The 26,802-nt window shown below is 44.8% G+C and overlaps 1 protein-coding gene and 1 non-coding gene across 2 annotated transcripts; one reads left to right on the plus strand and one right to left on the minus strand.

The window, feature by feature from the left end:
- Nucleotides 1-2,928: 2,928 nt before the first annotated feature.
- LOC142804333 (U5 spliceosomal RNA) lies at nucleotides 2,929-3,054 on the minus strand. Its single transcript, XR_012894599.1, has one exon. It is a non-coding gene; the product is annotated as a U5 spliceosomal RNA (small nuclear RNA).
- A 524-nt stretch (nucleotides 3,055-3,578) lies between these two features.
- Nucleotides 3,579-26,802, plus strand: LOC119167533 (uncharacterized). The gene is made up of 3 exons (XM_037419024.2): nucleotides 3,579-3,713; nucleotides 9,538-9,760; nucleotides 23,948-26,802. Exons 1-3 carry the CDS (start codon nucleotides 3,621-3,623, stop codon nucleotides 24,793-24,795), a joined length of 1,164 nt encoding a protein of 387 aa, XP_037274921.2. The 5' UTR covers nucleotides 3,579-3,620; the 3' UTR covers nucleotides 24,796-26,802.

Here is a 26,802-nt window from a genome sequence, read left to right on the forward strand (position 1 = left end):
TTACACCATTTACAGTCCTTACACCAATTTTTTATAAAGTATATAATCGTCAGTGAACAATCTAATTTTAACACCTATGTTGGATGGTAGATGATTAATAAAAATTATGAAAAGAACTGGAGCCAGTACACATTCCTGAGGTACTTCAGATGTGACGCATGAAAGAGTGGATGCTTGATGGTGAATTTCTACAAACTGCAAACGTTTGTTAAGGTATTCTTTGTATCCAAGTGATTATAGGTTCGTCATTCAAAATTGATTCAATTTTAGACAATGGGTTTACTGTGTGAGACCCGATCGAAAGCTGTTGAAAAATCTAGTAAAAGAAGGTCCATTTGTTTTTGGTTATTGATGAAAAGTGATATGTCGTGGATTAGCTCAACAAGCTGGGTGACAGTGAATAGACCTTTTTGGAAGCCGTGTTGGTAAGATGAAAGGATGCTTTCTTCAAGGTATGTGGTTATGATTTTAAGCACTATCTGTTCAAGGAGTTTATTGACTGAGCTGGTTAGGGAGATGGGCCTGTCTTTAGCTTTGTCAGCGGACTTGTGTACTGGAATGATTTTTGTTACTTTCGAGTCTTGTGGTAATCTACAGATTAATAATGATTTAAAAATTAATCATAGGTATTTGGCTAACCATTTGGCATATCTTTTCAGGAATATATTGTCGCAAAGACAATATGTATATTATGTATATTGTCTGGCTCTTCCTATGCATGTGCTTGTGGAGAACACAAGCTGAAACTGGCAAAAAATGTGGAACAATCAGCCAATTAGGCATAATTCAGGAGGCATAAAGCACTTGCAACGATCAAAGAGAGAGAGAGAAACAACGTTGCACCTGCTCTGCAAGCAGAGTGCAGTAAATACGTTCGACCCTTGGTCTCGTTAGACAACGAGGCCGTACTTGGGGCCCTGAAACACTTTTTGAAGTAACCATGGAATCAATCTACTGGAAGAGCTTATTGCCGCAAGACTCCGTCCAGTGAAAGGAGTTACAAAGATTTATTCTCTCTTCTCCTGTTCCGACGAAAGCGCTGGAAACTAAAGAAAAACATCATGCGCGCCTCGTGACCTTGATCATTGTTGCGTTCTGCCACTCGTATGTCAGGTGTGCAGAATAGACAAGCGGCACTGTATGTTATGCAACTATTTTTTCGGCTCTCTCTCCGCGCGGTCTCTGCGCTTATCTCTGGAGGGCGAAGGGCTGCCCTCGAATGGCTCGTTCCGGGGGCGGCCAGCCGACAGCTATCCGTAGTTGTGGTTACGTGACCTTGCTACTGCTTCCTCGAGGCAGGCTCGGGCTGAAGGTCACGGCGCGGTGACGCGCGGTCCGGAAGGGAGCGGATGACAGGCAAACATCTGTTGCTTCCCGTGACCGTCCGAGAGGACAATGGCGGCCGGTTCCCGATTATTTTTAACGATCGGCACTGCGGTTTCATTTCGCTAGGTACCGCTAAGCGTCACCTAGGTATTCTGTGGCGTCACAAGCGTGCTCCGGGCTGCCCTAGGATTACGGTATGTTCAATCTGGGGAACATAATGCCCCTTAATGCTAGGAAAGTAATGACACTCCTCTGCGCGCTCCTTCTCTCCTCGATTCTCCTCGCCCGCCTTCGGTGCGTGCGGCTCGCGATACCATTTTTCGCTGCGGGTACGTATCTAGGACCGCTTGCGCGCCAGTGTAGAAAATTTTGAAAACGGGTGATAAACAAGATGGAGAACACAGCAGTGAATGATCATCAGAACATAAGGTTCTTCCATTCAAGGACTCTGGTTCTTCCAAATCAAAGCCGTGTAAACGAGGCATGCTAATTTAAAAGGTGTTTTCTACTTTTATGATGCAGACGTTTTTTTCTGCAGCCTAACATTCTTCATGTTTGCAGCCGATATACTTTCGCTTGTGGCAACTACAATAGATGGGACAAAAAGCAGGCAGCAGCAACACTCACTATTCGAGGTTCATGTCTCTGTCAGGGGGCTGCTTCCTGTGCCTCGCGGGAGATTTGTGGGAAAATACTATTCGAACTGCAATGGGCTTCAAAATTTTCCTTCACTTATATAGTTGTAAAATATGCGGCTCAAATCAGTCTTCAGTGAAATGTAACGTTCAAAAAACAGCTTATCGTCGAGGCACTACAATTTCGTTTTACAGAGATTCCCTGAATTACTACGTCGCAATCATGCTCGTAATTGACTGCGAAATCTTCGTGGTAAAAACAGATCCATTCTATAATGTCGGATCGTGTTACACCAATTTAAAGAGCTCCTGAAACCGCAAAAAAACGCGCTTATAAAACACTCGCCATCACACCAAGGATTTGCTCAAGTGCGATCATTTCAACACCCCATGCACACCGTCTTTATCTGCGAGAAAAACCTAATAATACTCATCTCATAGTCATGCATGAATTGTTGAACTGAATGAATAAACTTTATTTGAAGTCCGGCAGTTTCCTTCGAAGAGGGCGATGAACTCCTGTCTCTTCCCACCCTCTGTCGATTATGATGGTGGTGTCTAGGTGGCCGAAAAAAAAAAATTAAAGAATTAAATGAAGCCGCAACGAAATCCTAGCTGGCGCTCTGCATTATCGTGGGCGTGCTTGCAGCTATTACTAAGGCGAGAACTTGAGATCTCTCAGCCATGGAGTTTCTCAAAATTATCAGCAAACGCGAAATTAAAACCATGGGCGTTCAGCGTCAGTGGCGTCTCGCATCACCCGTCATTGGCGACGAGTGACACAAAAAAAAAAAATTATCACGAGATGACGCCATCATAGACGTCACAACGCACGGAGGAAGGAAATGACCGAAAGCATCTCTTGGTGAGCGGGCCATGGTGCGTCCGATCCGCACCATGGCCCGGGAGCCCACCAAGCAGAAGTGGAAGCATGATCGTATCTCTAATTTTGGATTTCAAAATTAGGCCTCACCCAAACGGGTAAGGCCTCCCAAAAATTGGCCTATAGGCTCATTGGAGTGTCCCTCCCCACGGTAATCTTTAGTAAAAGGCGAAAGATTAGTGCGAAGAAATTGAGGAGAGACCTGAGCGATGACCGAGAAAGAGGCCATGCCGGCGCATGGGACTGTGTCCGACCACACGAGAAAGTCAAGGGTCGACATATGTCATTTGCTGAAATTCAACCCTGTATGTTTTATCGATCTAAACGAACACATGTGGATGTGTTTATTGCAGCAATGGAAGCAGTTCTCTTAATAAATGTACGTCAATATCTGTTTTATTCATCTGTTTTATTTTATTATCGTTGGTGTCCATCACTCACGGAGGAAGAAAAAAGGTTTTCCTTTTTCCTTCCTCCGTGCCATCACTGGTGTCCATCCTTCGTCCGTGGTGTCCATCATGTTCCGCTCATCCGACAGGCTCTGGTTACTTGGGAATAATTTTATTACTTGCGGTAAGCAAGCGTACAGTAAAATAAGCTAGAAGTAAGCAAGCAAAAAAACTGCTTATTTGCGGTCATTGGCCGTTTGCAGACACATGGCCTTGGCGTGATTTCTCCGGAGATTATTTTTTGTGTCTTGCTTTTCTTTCGTTTTGAAATCAACATGGCGGCGCCCATAGTGTGCGAATGGGTGTAGTTAGTTTACGCCGAACGGCATGGTTCTGTTCGGCGTGAGAGAATCTCCTTGTATCACCATGCCTGCCTTTCGCTCTGCGTACGACTGTATGAGCACTGACGAACCAGACGTTGTAAGTAGCATTTCACAGCGTCCCTAGATAGAAAAATGCTGCTCAGTGGATCGCTGCTACGAAAGGGAGTACGGTATTTCAAGCACTGTTCTATGCTTGAACTATTTTAATAATAGTGACTGCTGCCAAAGTTTATTGCTAATGTGTACAAAGAGAATTCCGGTGGAATCTACTCGACTGAGGCCAGATGTGTGGCCGTCCATCTTCTCTTACGAACGAAACGAATAGCAGGAATCGACAGCAGCACTCTAGAAGAGATGAATGTTTGAGCGTATTATGATTCGACTCTGTGAAACGGGATACTTCGCGATGCTCTTGCTTGCGGCACAAAAAGGTACACACCTTAGCGTCTTAAGCATCGACCGCTCGCAGCACCAGCGCCTATTTACTGTACCTTCACGATTCTCCACCTGTAGTGGTTTCGCCACAGAACACCCATATGTTTCGCGTGATTACGTTATAAACTCGTCTGCTCCAAGAGAATTTACCTAAGCTGGTCTTTGTTCAAGAAGCACCAACTTCATTTTCAAAGTTATAAACTTTCATAAGGTAAGATTCTCACAAAAACAATGAAAAATAAACATGTAATTTACTAATTAGTTCCTGCATGAAGCATTGGTTGCGCAGCGTGTGCATTATGCGAGCCGGTGGGTGTGGGGGAGAGGGGGGTGCATTACGCACTTGCAAAGTACTTGGCTCAGGGGCCATACTGTAAGTCGACGCTGTTCTTCAACAGCAGCAGTGCCAAGTTTGGCTGACATTACTAGTTTAAGAAGTAGATTTGTCGCTGCTTCAAACGTTTAACCGATGAAAGGACTTTTGCCATTATAGTAAAATACTAGTATTTTGCCATAATCGAGAAATATACAAAAATTTCAAGACGATTGGGAGTAGCGCACTAAGACAGGACCACTGAAAAGAACAGACGTGCGCACGGCAGAGCTTGTTGGTTCCTTTCTGTTGTCCTGTCTCATTGTGCTACTCAGGACGGTTTTTATGTCCAAACACCAATTCGCTAATCAGTCCGCTCTTTTTTTACCAGAATTACTTGCTGTGCTGTTAGCGAGGGGAAAATTTCTTAATCCTACAGCGCTGTGTTGAAGACCTTTGCAAGATGAAGGCAGTGGAGTATCTGCATGGGTGTGTTTGAGCACAGCACCAGACGCAGGTTGACCTGCATTTACGGTGCGTAGGCCGCCCTTAACCATGAGCCCATGGATGTGTCTGCCAACTTATTCCAACTGCATTGTCTGCACTTTGGACTAGCTTGTTAAGCTTATGCTAAAAACTTTCTCCCCGGAAGACACTGAAGGTGTCTATAGTTGGATACAACTTTAGAAGGTTGCGGCATTCCCACCGCAAATGCGGATGCACACAAGCCTCCACTAACTGGCGCCCGCACCAGAAACATGTCACGAGCCAGTCAGTCCGTCTTCGAAGAACACTGCCGCTACGGTGTACTAGAAGGGGCAGTGGGCTCACTCTCCAGCAAAAGGTATGCAGAGGGGTGGCCCCACAAACGGCGCACGTTTGTGCTCCTCTGTTTTCCCTAATGGTGGCACTGGCATCGTTATCAATGAAACAAGTTTGGGAGCGACGTTGCAGCTGAGCCGGTCAACTTCTGCAAAGCAGCAGAGTTTGAGCCACGTTGTGTTGCTGTGGACATTCTTGCGCCAAGTTTTTGCCATCAGCTTTAAGCCTTACACATCACGCTAGACGTCGGTACGCTTTTCAGTGCCTGTGCCATGCCGCGACAGTGGCAAAACCACTGTTATGCGCCTGGGTGCCAAACAGGCTACGTGTTCGCGAAGAGTGCGCCAAAACTGTCGTTGTTTGGTGTCCGGAAGGATGAAAACAGGCGTAAAGAATGATAGAAGAACCTGCACGGCGTGGACAATCTCCTAAGAAACACCAGCGCAGTTTGCGAACTCCACTTCAAACCACGTTATGTGCTGAGGGGCTATGTGCATATTATCGATAGAAAGGAAGTGCGGTACCTCGTGGAAGACCCATTTCCTGCGCCAATGCTCTGCTGACTTTTCTTCGAAATCTGCCATCTTACCTAAGTAAAAAGGCAACCCGATAGAGGATCGTTCGCCAAAGGAACAGGAAGCGATCGGAATCTTTGCAAGGTAAATTATTGCCGGCATTCTGTTTCACCGACAATGCGGTGTCTGGGCCGTGTGCTCACACCGACGATGCTGTTTATACAGGCTGCGAAGAATATCCATGAGCATTTGCATCTTCATCATCTGATCTTATGAATCGGTTTAAAGTGCCTTTGCCGTATACGGGAGAAAACACAGTTTCCCTGGTCATGCTGGCACCGATTACTGCAAGTCCGTGTTGACCACTAATGCAGAAGTACTCTTCGAAAAGGTGGTAATGTTTTGAGAGTCGCAATGTGCCACATTCTGCTAAGTGCTTGCTAGAGGCGTATTGACAAAGAAAGGGCCAGTGCACAGCAAAACGGAGGCCGAGAACGAGCTGAAAAAGACTGACCGGTTGCAGCTATGCGGGGGTAAATTGAGACGCAATGAATATGACGAAGCTCTCTTCACAACCAAGCTCGTTCTACAACTGAAGCAGGACAAAAAAATATTTAATCGCTACAATTTCACTTCATAACAATGATGCAAACCCTGGCGGCATGTTAAAACCTTTCTAGGAAGTGAGCGTGCAATGTTTTCTACTTATGTCATGGAATGACGGGCATAATCTTGTTACAAAATCATTTTACATTCGGTCTACACAGCGTGAACCATGGTTTGGTCACTATCAAACCGTATATTTTAAAGGATACATCATCCTTCTCGATGAGGTGTTATATTCGGGAAAACACAATGGGGCCTGAAGAAATCTAGTGCTTGTGAGAAATATTAAAAGAAGAAAAGTGCACCCGCCACCCCCCAAAAAAACACACACACACTGAAAAAGCATTAACTGCATCGCACTAGAAAAAAGAAAGAACAGGCTGTACAGGCTGCCATCGAACTGATTTTCAGGAAGCAGTATCGCAAAAGAAAAGAGAAACACTACGAACCAAGAGCAACATACGTCCTCAATATAGTCATAGGGCAGTTAAAACACGCAAGTTTATTACAAATATCAAAGAAATGCACGTCCCAACTCTTACGAGCGAGCGTTGGCGAGCAGCTTCTGCAGGGGAATCTTCCATTGAAGATGCCTGTGGGACAACCTCCCCTATGTGACGCCAAATGCGTCAGAGGTGGGGCGGAGTAAGCCCACTGCCCTCTTCTAGTGCACTGTACTGCCGCGTGCATGAGCAGAACCACTTGGCTGCCACACTTTCGTTGTCTAGGTGCCTTGTATTTGGCTATACACTCCGTTAAGGACCTATAGGGGGCACCTTGAAAGGCGCACGCAGTGCCACTTGTGGTGCAGCGGGCACGGAACGTTGAGAATCTTAGCAGACAGAAGCACTTCATTGCTCAAAAAGCTATGGTGAAACAAGCATCCATGTCCGGCCCGTTAGTGCGCGCTGCGAGCAGGGTTTAAAAGTATCTTAGGGGCACATTCTTCCACGAAGCTACAATGAATAAATGGGAAAACCAGCACGTGAGTGGCAACATTTTTGACGTTAGTGAGCGCCTTGCTGCCCGTACTCAGTACTGACGACTAAATGCGTGCATCAGGTGCGCATAATGAAAGATGCTTAGTTCATAACTGTTGCCGTAAGCTGTCATTCTTTCACACTTAGAATATAATTGGTGCATGCCCACTACCCATGCACTTACAATATACTTGGAGCATTTAGAAATATCGGTGGCTCCGTGGCCGCTCGCTGTGAAAATAATGTCATGGTGAGTGGCCGGCGGCATCTTTGTTTGTTACGGCTTCGTCCACAGCGATTTTCAGCCATAGAGTCTCGCGAAGTGCTTTGCTTAAAATTGTCACAGCGTTATTATCGCTCATCATGATCATAGTCTTTACCTCATTGCTCGCATAGCTCTTGCTAATAGCTTGAAGCATGGGCACGTCGTGCCGTAGGCCCACGCCTACGGTGCTGGATTCCATCCTGCAACCTAGGGTTCAGCAGCCTTAGCCACTAGACCACCGTGGCGGGTACTATAACAAAAGTAATATACTGACTAGACCATGCGAGATGCACCACCCCATTCAATTTGTGAAATGCAACAGAGCGGAGTTCGATATTTATTGCCAATATCTTGCCGTCACATGTATATCAAACAATTGGGACGTGCATAAGTGTTCCGAGAGCGCCATTCTTTCTTGAAGGGGCACTAAAGAGCACAACTGTTTTTTGCGTATTAGTGAAGTACAAGTTCACGATCTTAAAAACACCACTCTTACCACGACACGATGCTGAGTAAGCGAGAAAATGCATGAGAAGAAAACACGGGTGGCACCACTACCTTGACATTCCAACATCAAACGCCATGATATAGCAAATTTTGAAGGTGTCTACTGGGTCCTACATACCTTCCAATAGATAAAAATGAAGTACAATTTAATCTGTGGGTGCCATAGACCTAGCAATCAGAGTTTCAAAAAATTTCATGGAGCCAATGGCACTGGGTCCTACATACCTTCCAATCGATAAAAATGAAGTACAATATAATCTGTGGGTGCCATAGACATGGAAATCAGAGTTTCAGAAAATTTCATGGAGCTAATGACATGAAAATACCGAAAATGCATTTTGAAATTTGATAATTAACGTATGGAGATTTTGGCATGAAAATTAAAAATGACACTTCAACCTTAATTTTCTCTGCTAATAGTTAATGAATGATAGTGATACATATGGTGTTAGAGTTCTGAAAGTGCAGTTTGTAAATCTAAACTATGTCATTGTTCCTCTTTAGCGTCCCTATAAAATGTTGACCATATAAAGCCATCCGTTTCTTCATTGTGCAGAGCAGAAATGTGCTCGTTCTTCTGGTGACAAAATTCAGCTTTTCTGCACTACAATCAAACAGCTAGAGCGGCAGCCGAATCTTCTTTATCACAAGGTTGGGATGTAAGTGCGCAAGCCACTTGTCTTTATCCTTGTCGCATAAAAAAGCTTGGTTCGCTGGTTTCAGGGCTCTGAGCGAAGACAGATTATTTTTCGCTTTTGGATGCGGTCACTGCTCACGTTCATGTGTCGTCTTTCTGAAAAAATAAATGTCATTTGAAATTTAGTGCTTGTAGCATCTTTCTGGCCTTTATCACCGTTATTTTTTTTTTTGCTATTTGGCAATGCATTCATAGCAACTTGCTTGACTATGCTTACTACTGCAGCTGCTCAGAATGTTTCAAGAAACTCGGGTGGCCTTAACTACGCCGACAGGTATTGGGCCCCTGTATGAAGTGAAGTTCTGCGCTAGTACTATAGATATTCAATATGACTTTTAACTTGAACCAGAACTATGAAGTTCCATCATTAAATCTTTTTAGCAAAATTTGAAAATTCGAAAGTTGTCTACCGGATATGATTGAAAGAGAAGCAAAGAGCTTGTTGGAACTACGAGACGAATGAAGTACAGTGTCAGAGAAATCTAATGCCGAAAGATTGCATCATGGGGTTAATCAGTGGTCTCACATGTTTTTTTTTAGAAAACGAGAAATATTCAACCTAGTAATTGCCATTAGTTCCTGTTTTGTGGTGTATGTACCAGTAGCTCAGATTTCTATACACTAACCCATTGTCTTGAACAGCTCCTCTCGGGAGACTCGGCAGTCAGGCACACGCCAAGTCATTGTAGCGAAACAGATCATGTACGAGGGTTTTCGTTGCTTTTATCGGCAATGATTTGTAGCCTTGTCACTCACAGCAACACTAGCCCAATTATTTTAGGAGGACCTCGCAGCAGAGCCAGTACATGAAGAAGAAACGAGCCTGCATCGCAAGGCGTGGAAAGCTGCAGAAACATCACCAGCGACACCATGTGAGCTAGGCAATGCAGCAGACAAATCTGTTCAAGTACAACTACTTACCTGTCACGAAGCATCACAAGCAGATGTAAAGAAAATTCTTTCAACAAGCACTACGCAAACAGAGCCTCAAGCTGTTTCTTCAGGTAAGTGTCCGTATTCATTGTAATATTAGCAAAAAAAGCTAGCCACTGGAGCGTCTGTGAAATGGTAGTAAACAGTGGAGCTGTTAAGCAAGCGCCACTACTTGGCGAACGCAGATCATGGTGAAATTTGTGGTGTCGACAGTAGTAGTAGTAGTGCTTATTGTAGGAATGGTGCCTAATGGTGCGCAATAGTGAGCACGGCGCAGCGTCAGGGAAGAAAAGAAAGTGAGGAATCAAAGTAATAGCAGAAGAAAGATGGTAGAAACTTAGAAGGATAAGCAGTCGAGGTCTTGTTCATTTATGGGAGAGAGCAAAGGGGAAGTGATTGACCAGCAAGTTGCGGGCGCTTAACGGTAGGCAGCAATTCCAGTCACTCCCAGAAGCTCCAACAGGCTGGGAAGAGCCCGAAGGTTGGGAGGAGAAGGGAACAGGAAGTGGTTGGGAGTGGTTGCAGGGAGGCCCTGTAGGCCGTGGTGAGCCTGGAGGGTTCCTGCGTCAATGCTGAGCAATCGCAGAGAAGGTGTTCAAGTGTCTCAGAGTCACCGCAAGGTTCACAGGCTTGTGAGGGGAGCGGCCCTTGGCGTACAAGCGTGCCACTGTTCACCCGTGTGCAAACAAGGCATAGTGGCACGCTCCCACTTAGTGATGCCACCGTCAGGGAGAGGCTTCGCACCCTTGTCATTTGCTACTCTGGCATCTGGATAGGGGTTTGTGAGCAGCTGCTTCAACTGGTGCCTCGAAAGATCAGAGGCAACAACTGCTCGTGTGAGCAACACACTAGGGTGGTATTGCTTACACAAAGAAGGGAGTCAAAGTATTGCTGGTTTGTCTCTCTGTTGCATTCAACTGTGTGTGCTACGAATTTCACCATGAGCTGCTTGACCCGCTTTCTCACATATTTCTTTCCTTTCTCCTCACTATTACGTTAGTAATTCCTCACCTCACTTTCCTAATGCCTTGCTAAAATATGTGGTAGCCCTATTGATCCAGCGAGGAGTACAGGTCTGGGTACTCGCACTTTTCTATTTTCTGTAATGTGTGAGCCGGCTGGGAGTGCGTGTGCTGGTGCTTGGATGTGTGTCATCGAAAAAGTTGTGTCCTAGGTCATTCTGCAGATTTTCATTCCCCTTGTGGTAGTGTCAGCCAGCAAAAGGTCAACGGGTAAGTCTTGTGTTGTTCTAAGTTCTACAAGGAAAGGAAAACTGAGGTCTGAAAAACTGTGCATTACCAGACTTCAGGTGCTTACGGCTTTGTGCTCTTCCAGCAACATTGAATGTGTTATGTTTTGAGGGTTTTGATTCATGGATTATGGGACCAGGTTTAATGCAAATTGAATAGCGATGACATTGAATTGAATAGGAATTCTATTCAAATATATTTTAATAGCTTTTGAATCATAGCCATTTTCAAAAGTCTGCTGGAACTCCACTATGTCCCTTTCACTTTAAATCAATATTCACAAGCTTTCACCTAAACCTTAAGGTTACTTCTAGCAGTCTCAAAATTCCACAGTTGGGAAATCTAAGGGAAATACTTGTAAAGCACCGATCAGAGCCTTTGAAATATTTCCTGTAGATTGAAATTCAGCAGTGACCGCAGTGTCAGGTTAATACTTTGTCTCCTGCTTTTAAATAGAATTAAGATATAAAAAGCGCTAAACTTCATTGAACCGCACACCAGGACCACAGCTGAAAATGTAATGAAACTGATAAACGTGTCATCACAAGTGAGCCCTGGCCCTGAAAGCATGCGAACTTAGGTATTGAACGCTATATCTAAATGAATAATTTACGCAAAAACAACACCTGCATGTGTTGTTATTCATGAAGCTAGATGCAGCCGTAGCACCCCCGTTCAGTTACTACGAGGCGAAGACAGTCACTGATTAATGCGATGCAGCTTTGTTGCAGTAAAAACTGAGTAAAAGTAGAGCTTTCATATCAAACACCTTTGTTTGGTAATCAATGTAGCATTAGTAGTCTTGTAAAAACTTGGGCTGCGTTATCATTGGTAATTTAGTGAAAAAAAGAAAAAGGGTATGGCTTTCAACTCTTTCAAAGTTTCGTTAGTTTGGGGATTTTTCCATCGGTGCCGAATATTCGAAAACAATTTAGAAAATACTCAATATTTCAGGGAAGTGCTATTTGGATCGAGTGTGGAATAAAATGAAATGCATTCCAACTCTTCAATAAATTTGAATATTTGCACACCGCTGGTTACACCAGTTATAAATTGGCAACTGGTGACAAATTTCCAAAATGCGCAGTACTTCATGTAACTATATGGCAATCGGATATGGCCATATTTTCGAACAATCGTATATAAATGGTCGAAAACGGCACTGTCCACAAGTGGAAGGCATTTAGGCGCCACTCATGAATTAACATGCTTAAGCCTACGATATTGCTTTTCCTTTTTTTAATAATATTAGCATTTTGTATCTTAAGATAAGGGCTTGGTCTAACGACTAGCCTTGATTATTGCTCAGCTCAACACAGTCATCGCTGTAGTTGACGTATCAGTATTCAATAATGCAAACTCTCTCACTGCGCAGCATGGATACTTGGGGTAATAAATCTACTTTGTGCTTAGTACTGGCCCTGTAAATTGAGAACACCCTATGGGCACTACATGAAGAGGACGCGGCGGCACCCCTGTGGTGAAATGACAATTTTTGTAAAATGGCCTGGAACATCCGCAATATGATGTCCGAACATTATAAAAAAAAGTTTTCGGCACTTTGTTTGTGGGGTAACATTTTCCAAATGCTTAAGACAGCACAATAGAAGTCAGGCTTTTAATAGAAACAGATACCTTGCTGTTATTAAATAATCAATTAACAACTCAATCTGGTGTTTAATCAGGATATTATTTTAGAGTCTAGGGCACTCAAGCAGCAGGTGTGTAACAGCTGTGCCAATTCGATTCATTTTAATTTTGCTTCAAGCTGGCCCAAAACCATGAAATTTGTTGTGCTATGCTGTGCTAGAATAGCCGACCAGTCTCAAAATTTTCTCAGTACTGCTAATTTTATTAGTATATAGAGAGTGTGGTAATCTCCTGCAGTTTGCACATCATCATCCAATTCATGGATGACCATAACATACATGCAGACCATAACTCTAACTACTAGTTTGCTATACCCTAACATCACTGAAAAAGAAAAAAGGGCAATTATGCTCAAATTTCATGGCTTAATTCTATGATGTGTGCGACGCTTTCCAAGCCACTTTTGTCGCAATATACCGTTGTTATGCAGAAAAGCACACCCATTTATTTACAGGGGGCTAATGATAGCACATGTTGTGACAAGGCACCAAATTTTCTTCCTCAATTACTCATGCATACTCATGCCATATAATCAGTAAAATTATGACAACTGACATCTAAAAAATAACTGGTAATCATTCAGAGGGATGTGCAACATTTCTGTTGCCTTATGAAACAAACAAAAAATGTAAGCGAGTTTTTTTTCGCTACCCCTTTTTGCTTCAACTTTATGAACCTTCAGAATTTCAATATGACCAAATCGGTAGAAGGACAACAGCATACGCAGCACCTGTGAAATGTTTTGACAGGCTCTGCAAATGCTATTGTGGACTTCAACATTGTTAGCACTGGGGGTGGTTCAGCAGACTGCTTTAATAGAAGTAGCAGTGTTCATGCGTACTATGCACGAGTTAGTTGATGTTAAATGGTTTGTACATATATTTTTCTTTTGTGAAAGTAAATCTGATTGTTACATTGCTCCAAATGTACAGTTTCAGGCTAAAAACTACATATTTTGTTCTCGTCACCTGCTACAAATTGAGATTTTCATGCTCAAAAGCATTATTTCTCTGCTCATAAATAATGTCAGGAAATCTGCCAATATTATTGAAGGGAAAAGTATGTAACCACTGCATACTGCCAGTTCTGCCTTATGGGACTGAAATATGGGGATTAACAAAAAAAAAAAACCAAAGCAAAAGCTGATGACCACACAGCATGAAATGGAACTCAGAATGATAAGAATAATATTAAGTGATCGGAAGACGGTAGCGTGGTTAAATGGACTGACAGGTGTTGCAGACATTCTAGCAGGCCTCAGGCGAAGGAAATACACCTATGCTGATCACATAATGCGTAGAACAGACAACCGGTGGATAGTAAGAACAGTATCGTAACAAGGGATGGAAAATTTAGTCGGGGAAGGCAGCGAGTTAGATATAGTGATGAAATTAAGAAGTTCACAGTGAGTTAATGGAATCAGCTCGCATACAATAGGATAAAATGGAGATCATTGGGAGAAGCTCTTGTCCTGCAATGGACAAGCACAGGCTGAGAATGATGAAAGAGATGATAGAAGTTACGAAACTAAGATGATGCTTGTGTAGGGAACAATGCGAGATGATGTCGAAGCAGCAAGCAAGGCAAGCCACAGCTTTGGTGTTATACACGTGTGACCCGAGCTTGCACTTGCTTGGATTTTGGACTGCTGACGTTCCTTGGCCTTTCAGTTCATCTGTACGTGAATAAATCACGTGACATCTGGTGGAGGTGTGTGGACTCCTGTCTGCACCTGGAACTTCGCTCGAGCGTGTCTGGCGTCGTGAGGACTTGACTTGCTCGTCAAGTCCTCACGACGCCAGACACGCTCGTGAGCTTGCGCTTACCTGCCAGTCCTGCCGATCAGCAGCCGCTGCTTTCAAAAATCAAGGAGTCTGTCCGCGAAGAGGTAGCGCACCAGCTGTCACTGCTGCCACTGACACATGCGCCCACGCATGCTTTGGCTCCGAACCTCCAACACGCCATTCGGACCCAAGTCGCTGAGGCCCTCCCACCGATGCATCAGCAACCACCTGTCACTCCGACTCTCACGTACGTTGCTATCGTTGCTCGGCCTACGCAACAGCGTATGCCTCATGCTCAACCTGCCATGGCGCCCCATGTCGTGCCTACAACCCCAATTGTTGCGTCGTATCCCTTCGCGTGATCTTCAGCTTCGTTTTACCGTCACTCAGATGCTTGGAGGACGCCAGACAATAGGCCCATCTGTTGCACCTGTGGTATCGCTGGACATGTCGCTCGCCACTGTCGCCAAGCTCTTTTGACACCGTGATCAGGCGGTTGCTTGGGTAGCCCCTGACCGTCAACGACTTTACACGAACCATTGGTCACCATCTCCTCGACTACGCTCCCCGTCACCTATGTGTCGCCGACCTGCTGCGGAAGAGGGAAACTGATTGCTGCAGCTCCGGAGGCAACAGCTGCACACAACTCTAACTGCTCAAGGCCCCCATCTCTTTCGCCGCAAAACGTTATCAACGTCAAAGTTGAAAGGACCGCTGCACAAGTGCTTATTGACACAGGTACCGCCGTTTCCATATTGTGTGAGACCTCAAGCCGCAAGTTGAAAAAAGTGACGACGTCGCTTTCGGGCCTGATGCTCCTCACAGCCAACTCGCAGTGCATAGAACCTTCAGCTGTGTGCACTGCACGTGTCACTATCCAAGGTGAACTTTATGTCATTGAATTTTTGTGCTGGCATCATGCTCCCACGAAGTCATTTTTGGATGAGACTTCCTTTCACGTCACCAGGCCATCAAAAATTGCTCGCGTGCAGAAGTTGCCCTTACAGCGCTGCCAACTTCTCATTTCGGGATTCCTTTCCCAAAGCTTGCAAACTTGTCGTTGCTCCAGACATGGACATAGCACCGAGAACATCCACCCTTGTAGCCCCTGACCTGTGCGGCCGCCCCTGCCGGTACTGTTTTGTTTACTCTGTCTGACCTATTTCTCCGCCACCATAGCCTACACCTGCTCTTTGCCGTACTCACCGTGAAATCCGGTGCTACCAGCAATGCTTATTGCGAATTCAATATCGTTACCAGTCACCTTACATTGCAGAGAATGTTTGGGCAGCATATAAGACGTTGACCTCCTGCGCCCTCTGGAGTTTGCCGAAAGCCAACCGCACCTTCAGCTCAATGCCATGATGCCACCTGTGGCAATACTGCCTGCACCAGACTCATTCCACCCTTCTGTTGCCGTTGAAATCTCGCCGACACAACGACGCGAACTCTTGTCCTTTCTTCGAGAGTTCCGCTCTTCCTTCGATTGCGCACAATCATCTTTGGGTCACACAGCGAACATCACGCACCACATTGACACCAGTTCTCATGCTCCCTTACGCCAACGACAATATCGAGTTTCAGTGGGAGATCGGCGTATCATCAACGAACAACTCGATGGTATGCTCAGGCACGGTGTCATCCAGCCATCGCAGAGCCCTTGGTCGTCCCCTGTTGTACTTGTGCGCAAAAGGGATGGGTCTATCTGATTCTGTGTCGACTACCGCTAGCTCAATAAGATAACTCGGAAGGACATGTACTCGTCGTCACACATCAATGATGCTCCCAATTGCTTGCAAGTAGCAGAATATTTCTCCTTTTTGGATTAACGCTCAGGTTTTTGGCAAGTTCCAATGGCTGACCCTGACTGGTCCAAGACTGCATTTGTCGCACCTATTGGGTTGTACAAGCTTAATGTCATGCCGTTTGGACACTGCAACGCCCCAGCTACTTTAGAACAGATGATGGACCCCATCCTTCGCGGCTACAAGTGGAACACGTGCCTCTGCTACCTTGACGATATCGTTGTTTTTTCTCACGAATTCTCGACTCACCTTGTTTGTCTCCATGCTATTCCCACGTGTCTCACCTCTGCTGGCCGTCGACTTGACATCAAGAAGTGCCATTTTGCCGCATGCAAGCTCACTATACTGGGTCACGTCACCTGCAAGGGGTGTATTCTCCCGGATCCTGCGAAACTTCACGCCGTGGCCGACTATCTGAAGCCCAACTACATGAAGACGCTTGGAAGTTTTATTGGGCTGTGCTCGTACTTTCGTCGATTTGTGAGCGACTTCGCTTCCATTATAGCGCCTCTTACAAATCCACTGACAACCTCCAAAGGCATTTCTGCTTGGTCAAAAGAGTGTGACGAATCTTTTACCACGCATCGGCGGTTATTAACAACGCCTCCAATACTACGTCATTTTTACCCTGATGCGCCTACGGAGATCCACACCGACGCCAGCGGTGTGGGTCTTGGCGCAGTATTGGCTCAACGAAAACCAGAATACCAAGAATACGTTGTCACTTACGCGAGTCGAACCCTCAAGAAAGCTGAGTGCAATTATTCCGTCACTGAGAAAGAATGCCTCGCAATTATCTGTGCTTTGGCAAATTTCCGCCCATACCCTTATGGCCGTCCTTTCGAAGTCGTCACGGACCACCACGCTCTATGTTGGCTATCATCACTCTAAGATCTGTAGGGACGCCTTGGTTGTTGGGCACTTTGCCTACAGGAATACGACATTCGTGTTGTATACTGATCCGGCCGCAAGCACTTCGACGCTGATGTGCTATCCCGCTTATTGCTACCAGCTGACCCAACCTCCTCATCACCTTCAGCTGTCATGACACCAGTTGACTTCGCAGACATGGCATCGACGCAATGAAAACATGCTTGAATTTCCCAACTCCTTGCCTTCTGACTAATTTGTTGGCTCAGCCGGTCTCAAGAACTATCCGCCGTAAAGCCACACATTTCACTCTTCGAGACGACCTCCTCTATTGGCGGAAATACGCATCTGAAGGTCGGAAGTGGCTGTTAGTGATACCCAACCATATGCGCTCGAAAATCTGTACTGCTTTCCACAACGACCCTCAAAGCGCTCACGCTGGCGCTCTCAAAACGTACAACTGTCTGCTTCAGCGGTACTACTAGGGCGCCATGTACACATTTGTTCGCAAGTACATACATGCTTGTACTGTATCCCAGCGACGTAAAGTCCTACCTCAATGCCCGGCCGGTACACTTCAGCCTGTGCCTGTCCAGCACGCCCATTTGACCGCGTCGGTATCAACCTATACGAACCACTTCCCTCGTCGTCTTCTGGAAATAGGTGGATAATTGTCGGCGTGGACCTCCTCACACGTTACGCGAAGACAGCAGCACTACCTTTCAGCAACCACAAGAGAAGTTGCGTTTTTCATCTTGCACAACTTTGTTCTTCGCCACAGTGCTCCCCGCGAACTTTTGAGTGACAGGGTGCATGTTTTCCTGTCTGATGCCATTCAAGCCTTGCTCGCTCAGTGCAACATGGTTCATCGCATGACGACAGCATATCACCCGCAGACAAATGGCTTCGCAGAACGATTTATTCACACTCTCGGTGATGTGTTCACAATGTGCACAGCTTCATACCAGACCGATTGGGACACTGTCCTTCCATTCGTCACGTATGCGTATAATACCGCTACGCACACGACCACAGGGTTTTTCCCCTTTCTGTTGTACGGACATGAACCATCGTGCCCGCTGGACACTATCCTCCCCTACCTGTCTGACTCATCTGAGTACACCGCAATTTCTGATGTTGCCAGATACGCCAAAGATTGCAGACAATTGGCCCGTTCTTTGGCGATTGAGGACCAAAGCCACCAGAAGCTACGGCAATGCCGACTGACCTCTCCCTACTTTCACTACTGGTGCCCTTGTTTCGCTCTGGATTCCGCTGAGTACTCCTGGCCTTTCGTCGCAATTACTGGCGCGATACCACGGGCCTTACTGCATTTTTGCCCGTACATCGCCAGATTGAGTGTTTGACATTGTCTGATGATTTACGTCATCGTGGCAGAGAAATTGTACAAGTTAGTCACCTGAAGCCATATTATGACACCACTGTAGTGACTACCCTTAAGTCACCAGGATTGCTACGCTCTTCACCGGGGGCCAATGTAGGGAACAATGCGAGATAATGACGAAGCAGCAAGCAAGGAAAGCCACATCATTAGTGTTATACACGCACTACCTGAGCTTGCACCTACTTGGATTTCGGACTGCTGACGCTCCTCGGTCTGCTGACGTTCCTTAACCTTCCAGTTCGTCTGTACGTGAATAAATCATGTGACACATTGCACTCTCCACTGGTCAGTGAAGGATTGTACTACCAGCTCAATCACTGAAAAGCAGGGTGTTAACCAACTAGGAAAACCTAGAAAAGTCAGGGAATTTCTGAAAAACCTGGCCTGGTCATGGAAACTAACAGAAGTCTGTGCAGTTATCACAAAAATAGACATCATCATTGATCAAAGCTTAAAAATCCTCTCCTTTGGCTGCAACTACACTGAACAGCAAGAAGATGAACGTCAAGAGGGGAAAAAATAAAAATCAGTGCGTTAGTGTTGCGTCCTAGTGTGGATGCGAAAGGATACACCTACGAAATGAATGCAAAGGTTACTAATGTTTCGGCACCCGCTACGGGAGCCATGTTCACAATAATAGCCATAAGAAAGGTGCAGGGTATTTAAGTACACGTAAGTATGCGACGTAAGCACCGGGACCACATTGTTGGGAGTATCCCATCATTCCTGTTCACTGTAAGTACAGTTGTTTGTATGTGCTGGTATTCTAGGTGCAGGCAGATGCAAGCTTTTCTTTGGCCAGAACACCCACGCTTGACCAGTCACTTTGGTAGCTTGTATATTCCACGTGTTTAGCGAGGGAATATGAGGTCACGCGTTGTTTCCTCCTGACGTCATATTCGTGTTGTTTAACTTTTCTTTAAGTTAGTGGTTTCACCGATGTACTGGTTGTCATGGTTGTGGCAGCCTAAACGTAAAAAAAATCACAGCATATCCACAGAGTGCATGATGATGAGTGGGGCGAAGCGTCCGTCAGTCTGTCACGCTTCCGTTCGTCCTTTCGTTCTTGTTTCCGTCCGTCCATGCATCCATCTGTTCGTCGATCCGTCCGTCTGTGCATTCGTCTTTGCGTTAATTCGTTCGTTCGTCCATCCGTCAATTCATGTGTCCATCCATCTGTCTGTCTGTGTGTCCGTCCGTCCATGCATCTGTCGACCCATGCGTCCATCTAGTGAACCCTTGAAGCCATAGAGTTTCCTAAAATTAACTAGAGGGGACTCAGGCACTGCGATCATTCAGCGACCATAGGAACGATGGGTAGTACCCACATTTGCCTGGTGTTCGTACTTGCGGGCAACGAACCGTACTTGCGGTTTCATTTATGGCTGTGTTTCGGTTTTGTTTTGAAAGAAATATTCAACCCTTTTGAACTGCGTGACCTGATTTGGAAAGGTAAGTCTAAAAGAATAAAATGGTGAAGTGCGACCGCTCAACATTTGCTAATATTTGTTTCGCAAGAAAACAGCTTCAAGCCACACGAACACACATTGAGTCCAAAGCAGGCCAGAAGTATGAATATTAGACAAATGTGTATATTATCCATCATTCCCATGCTCGCTGAAGCGCCGTGCGTTGCCGCTGTCATATACACTAGCGCCAGAGTTCTCTCTAGTGTATATTAGGAAACTCTATGCTCCCAGCACCGTCATCTCACATCTTTTCATCATCTATTCATGATGAAGTACCGCCGTCTAGCAGACATTATAAGGACTAAACGAGAGGTGGCACGGCTGGACTAGAGGAGCGGCACGCGCGCACTCTCTTACGGCCTGTGCTTCGTGTCTAGTTCCCACCTTTCACCGCCGCTAGTTCATGGCACTGCGGCCCAGCCCTCGCTAAACCTTGCTGAAACCGAGGAGGTTGTGCCCAGCGAGTTTAACGTGGCAACCTTTTCTGGTCAGATAGTGCTCAAAGTGCGACCTTCTGTTACTAGTTTTTTTAGTAAGCATGAAATTCAAGGCAAATATTATTGGAGATTAAGTCACTGATACTCATCTCTGTAGGTTATTTCATCAGAAACAACTATCTTTTTATTTATGAATAATGTGCGTGGGTTTCCTCCTCAATTCAAGAGGGTGCGTGCGTGCCACTCCGCTAGTTCGGCCATGGAGGTGGCTACCTACTACTACGACTACTAGTGCTACATACATCGTGGACACACGACTCTTGGGACCGTGGAAATTTTCACTCTGCAACTTGTGCTTCACGTTATTTAAGGCGTTTCTTAGCTTCCATGTTGGTGCATTCACTATTTTGATGCCTGTTGCTTCCGCATATCGCACAGCATATCTGACTTTTGAACCACATTACTCACGTAGGTAAATTTGTGCATGTTTGTCTTGACCATGATTTCTACTTGGCTTGGAGGCCTTTTGGTTTGGATGAAACTCCCATTAGCTGAGGCTTATTGGGCTATTTAATGCCTTTTATTATTCTTATTACTATCATTATTATTATTGGTAAAGCAACAGCAAACGTCCTCAGCTTTGCACTTAATACTGGTAGCTCGCGTTTCAAGTGTAGAGTTGGGTAACTTTATCTAAATTTCTCGTTTCAGTTTCTTGAGATGGTATTATTAAATTTGTGATTAGTCATTAGCATTATGTCCATAGAAGAGTACACAAACGAAGGTAACCCGCCCGTATCTGTGATAAATCTGTGGAATCGAGGTAGCTGTTGCGACCAAACAGATTCCTTCTGGCCAGCACATATTCGAATGTCATCACTTTAGTTAAACGCTATCCCTAGCTTTCATTGCAGGCATCTAAGGACTTTGTTGAACTCTAAGCAGAGCCCAGAGAAATAAAACATCACCATGCATGTGCTCGTCATATAAAAAGAAAAAAAGCGAGAAAAGAGGAAATTTGAAGCAACACGAGCTTAATTTGGGCAATAAAACTGCAATACAACTAAAAAAAAGAGAGAAAATTATGCAGTGTGGTTCTATTCTTGCGGCATTATTAGTCATTTTCAATGCAAGGTCACAGAATACAGGAGTAATACACAGGTATTATTATTTTTTACTAAAAAGTATATATTAGAGGTGTACAATTTATGTGGGGATGCAAATATATAGTAAATACAGTAATCCAGGTCGTTTCAGGTCCAATCCACGTCCTAAATTGTGAAGTCAGTAAATACAGGTTGATCTAATTCAATTCACATCCTAAGTGGCCTGGGCTTAAACATTATAGTGAACTAGAATATACTCCAATTGCCGAACCAGCTGAGCGCAGGCGTCCCCCTTTTTTACACAGATGCCATGAGATGGTGCCACTTCCACATTTCCAAGCACCTTTGGCTGCGTTGTAGGACTATTGTGGGCTCCTTTTAACTCGTGTATTTGCATTCTGCCAAACAGCCAACTTGCTAACTCTCTGGCTCAGAGGTATCATTTTGACCAGATATGCATATTTTTTCATATTTACTGCACGTGTTCAGGACATTATGAGCACGTACGGTACATTTATTTACTTATTCTGTAGAATTGCCTCATTTTTTTACCACTTGCGGGTCTATTTCCAGTGCACATAGTTTTCCTAGCAGATGTAACGGTCATGGAATTTGCTTTAAGTTATCATGAAAAACCTGGAAAAGTCGGGGAATTTTTGAAAAATCAAATTGATAAACACCCTGAAAAGCCACTAGCAAATTCTCTCATAAAACGCTCCTCCAGATTATATGAATTATGGCAGTTGATTGTGTGCAAAGCGGTCCACAAATGGCAGCCTATGGCAGATTTTTTGCTGTGAGGCAATTTGTACTGCTTGGTGGATCGATGTTGCAATTTTGAAGTTCAGTAGTTGTGTGCACATTGTGGGCTTGTCAGACATGTTGACTATATTGGCATGCAAAGGGGAGAGCTTATTGGCTGATGTAACATTTGCACTTATATAAGAGCAGAGATCAAAGTTATAATGTGAACGGTTGGATTATGTGCATGTGATAACTAGCTTTTCTCGGTGTATTCGAGCAGCACTTGACTATAGATACTATAGATTATGTAATCAATGTTTATTCTATTGCTGCCGAAGCAAGCCACTATCGCAACCACAAGTTGTGTTACCCCGACGTGGCGTTTGTGTAAGGTCTTTTCCTCGGGAAGTTTGCAGCACTGACATGGCTTTGTAATAGAATAAATGGCTACCATGCAGAATGCCTCGGTTCTATTCTAGCTTGAGGATCATTCTTATTTTTTATCTTGTCATATTTTACTCAATTACATCATCAATGCCGGCTCTGAATTGTCGGCCTCACAAGTTTAATAATGCATTCACGTGAAGACTGCCTATCTGTTGTCGACGCCTGTTTGCTGGCTCATGCATTGAACCTTGGCTCCTACCCACTATAGGTGATTGGTCACAGAACAGGCAGATGATATAATGGGAAAATTTTGAATTGTATTGAGACAAAAGATAAAGTATAAATCTGTTGCCTGGAGTATATATGAAAGAAGTATCACTAGTCCATATAGGGTAAAGATAAAAATAAGACATCAATAACATGCCTATAATAGCAAATAACAAAGTGCCGAATAGTTTGAACCCTAACACATTAGCAAACGAAGCAGCCCAGGATAGTGCACAAATCTACATGAAAGCACATAATACATTCTTACCCGGAGTCGTGCACGTGTGATATTAGAAATGCCAGATCTTTTTGTGTACTATCTTTCCCTGGGTCATTCGCTATCGTGTTGTCGTTTTGGGCATATTTTCTCTCATTTACATAGTCTCACAAAAAATATATTTGCATGTTTTTTAAATAAAAGACCAGTCGGAAACCAGTGCTCATATTAGTTCATAGCCTCTTCGTCTCACTCAGCGCTGTATGCAAGTTTAATATGGAATACCAAGCTCGTACAGACACCCTCAGTCTCCTTTCATATCTTCGAGCACATGCCATGACCTTGAGCGTTTCCTTCTGCTGTTTTCTTCGAACAGTCTCCAAACTTTCAGTGGGCAGTGCAGCCATGTGGCGGCATCTTACGATGGCAGAGCTCTGCAGATCATGATGTTCAAATCAACTGAAAGGCCATGTGCGTCGTGTTTATTAGATCAACAATTTGGATTATGACATTGTTGGTCAGAAGAAGAGCAAGTGATTTTTAGCTGAGTTTAATAATTAGTAATAATTACCAGGCTGTGTGCTGCACTATTATAATTGGCTCACATGTTCTCAGGAGCCTTGATTACCAATTCATAGGACCTTCTGACAATGTTTAAGTGTTGCAGTGCCTATCATGCAGTTGCTGTTCATATACAGCACGATGGGAATTGTAAGAGCTTGGATGGCGCACCCTTGCCATAAATGTAGGTTTGGTTTGGGTGTGACAAGTTGGTCACCTACTTCACTCAGCTGCTCTGCAGTCGGTTCCATGCTGTATAGAAATAATAATTAACATTGCTTTTGTGTGCTCTCGATGGCATTGCAGGTTCCTCGACTTTCGTGTCCCTGGAGCAGTCTGCTTCATTGGCGTCTGTGCAAGATCGACTGCATTCCTGCCACAAGAAAGAGGGTCTCTTTTCCTGTGTCCACTGCAATGCATCGTTTGTGATGAAAGGACACCTCGTGAAGCACATGCTCATTCACACAGGAGAGGGCCCTTTCCCCTGTGGCCACTGCAATGCATCCTTTTCTCAGAAAGACCACCTTGTAAGCCATATGTGTGTACACACTGGAGAGCGCCCCTTTTCCTGCCTCCATTGCAATGCGTCCTTTTCAATGAAGGCCCACCTTGTTATGCATATGCGCACTCACACAGGTGAGCGTTCCTTCTCTTGTGTCCACTGCAATGCATCATTTCTAATGAAAGGCCAGCTCGTTAAGCACATGGCCATTCATCCAGGAGTGCGCCCTTTCAACTGTATCCACTGCAATGCATCTTTTTCCCAGAAATACCACCTTGTAAAACACATGCGCATGCACTCTGGAGAGTCTTTTTCCTGCATTCACTGCAATGCATCCTTTTCAATGAAAAGCAACCTTTCGATACACATGCGCACTCACACAGGAGAGCGTCCCTTCTCCTGTGTCCTCTGCAACGCATCCTTTTCTATGAAAAGCAACCTTGTGATACACATGCGGACTCACACAGGAGAGCGTCCCTTCTCCTGTGCCTACTGCAGTGCATCGTTTGGTTCAGAAAGGCAGCTTGTGGAACACTCTCGCATGCACACTAGAGAACGTCCCTTCTCCTGTTCTCACTGTGATGCATCTTTTTCACAAAAACGCCCCCTCACAGATCATATGTCTCTTCGTCATGCAAATACGATGCCCTAAATGTGAGGTGCCAAAAGGCTTCTGTTAAAGAAGTGTAAGGTGGGGCATGGAGTGTGGATTTGGTTAATTAGAACGACAGTGAAGGTGTAGTATTGGGTTAAAAAGTATGCTTACTTTGGCAACTCATGAGTGTGAATGAAGTGATTTCAGGCCAGAATCATTAGTGCTAACACAGTATTCCACAAATGTGCGTTTTTTCTCAGTCATAAGCACTACTAGAGTTGTGTTTTAACGCTATTGTCCACCAGATCTTGGTGGTGACTATCTGTTGGAAAAAATTATGAGCAGCCACAGCCACAGCCACTGGGAAGTGTAACCTACACCTACAAAACAGAAAGCAGGCCCTCTCAACACTTCACCATAGCTGTGCTCATTACAGGTCAATGTCAGTGCAGTGAAGCAAGGTGAGCAGGTGCAATACACAAGTGGCCTGTCCTTCTTTATGCTGCCTTTATAAGTGTTCATTACTACAATTAAATAAAAGGTGAAGATACCTTCCGCAAGTGAAAAGAGAAAACAAAAGCAAGTCTTATGCCGGAGAATGTTGAATAAAATATTGTTACGGCGTCGTGACGGGGTGAACGAAGGGAGGAGACTCCAGGTCGAAGAAGAAACTGTTTATTTGGGCCAAACTTATGGCCACGCAAAAAGAAAGTAAGACACTGGCACTGATAGCGGCAAACAGAGCGTTGGCTGTCGATCAACTCACAAGCGGCGAATCGTGTCAACATTTAAACCCTTGCCATCGAATATTCTAGCATTATTGCTAGCGGCGACGTAGGTTCCCGAATAATCTGTGACGTTCCCAAAGAGGGCGTAATCTTAACAAAACGATCTACTGAAGCCTCGAAGCTTCTCGAACATTGTAGGTGCGGTTTGTGCTGAATGTAGTGTAACGGGTTGATAACAAAACTTGAGGAAAGGAACGTGGCAATATGATAGTGAAGACATTTCGGCTATTTTGTGTTGTGATGGGGGTGTTCGCACATTGGTGGTATTCGCAACACTAGTGGCGTAGCTCACATTTACTCATCACAATTTTCATAGTGCTGTTAAAGCGATAGGCAAGTGCACCTCTGTTTCTGTGGAAAGGGGAAGTGCTAGGTGGCTATACCAGCATGTGCACCATTTTGACTGTGTATTGGTGCTCCATGTGACGATGATTGGAGAAGCTGGGCATTAATGGCTGTCCAACTTATCCTCAAGATAATCATCGGGAAGGGAGAAAGAAATGCAATAATATAAGGGTGTTCCATGTGAACATTGTATGTCTATTGAATGTGAACTTTGTATAAGTGACAGTCGTGCAGATTGCTATAGTTTTTTTTTTTCCTCTTGAAAAACTTTTGAAGGGGGGTCTTTGTGATGGCGCGTGCGAGTGGTGTGGGGACTGTAAATAAAATGGCTACGAAGATAACATGCGGCACCTGTGGTATGCGAGAGCTCGAGAGACATGTTTGTCTACTGAGCACTCCCCACGAGAACAAATGAAGAAACTGAGAGGCGGGACTGGGTGAGGAAGACACGTGAGAAGAAGGAGACTCTGTCTATGGCACAAAAGTAGTGGCATACTGAGTTACTGACACAAGGTCACTGCAGGCTTTCACCTGGATGCACATTCCTTGTCAAGATTCTCTTCATAGCCTGGTATTATAGCTACAACATGCAACCCAGGTGAAACCGGTGTGTCCAGGAAGGTGAAGGAGCTACATGTGAACTTTGGCTGGTGAACACCCGTAGGGCATTTGACCATTGCCCTCCATCACATTCAGTGGCTACTGTAACCACCCTTGCAGTGCATTGTGCACCGTTGTCACCCACACATGAGCCTCTGTACCTTTACATACAAAAGACTGCGATAGCATTCCGGGTCAAGTTGCACTTTATAGCAATGTGTAGACTTGTTTCCTCTATGTTGTGTGTACTGTCTTCCCTTGTGCTATTTTTTTTGTGTGCTGTAAATATATAATTGGTATTTTTGTAAATAAACGACCTCATTTCTTTTTA

Source organism: Rhipicephalus microplus, chromosome 3 (assembly GCF_043290135.1).
Source record: "Rhipicephalus microplus isolate Deutch F79 chromosome 3, USDA_Rmic, whole genome shotgun sequence".
NCBI lineage: Eukaryota > Metazoa > Arthropoda > Arachnida > Ixodida > Ixodidae > Rhipicephalus > Rhipicephalus microplus.

Excerpts from the sequence above, each read along its gene's own strand:
- LOC119167533 (XM_037419024.2), top strand. The coding sequence starts at position 3,621 with ATGGTTCTGTTCGGCGTGAGAGAATCTCCTTGTATCACCATGCCTGCC. Across the intron at positions 3,714-9,537 it reads GCACTGACGAACCAGACGTT|GAGGACCTCGCAGCAGAGCC; the intron begins GTAAGTAGCATT and ends CAATTATTTTAG. Across the intron at positions 9,761-23,947 it reads GCCTCAAGCTGTTTCTTCAG|GTTCCTCGACTTTCGTGTCC; the intron begins GTAAGTGTCCGT and ends ATGGCATTGCAG.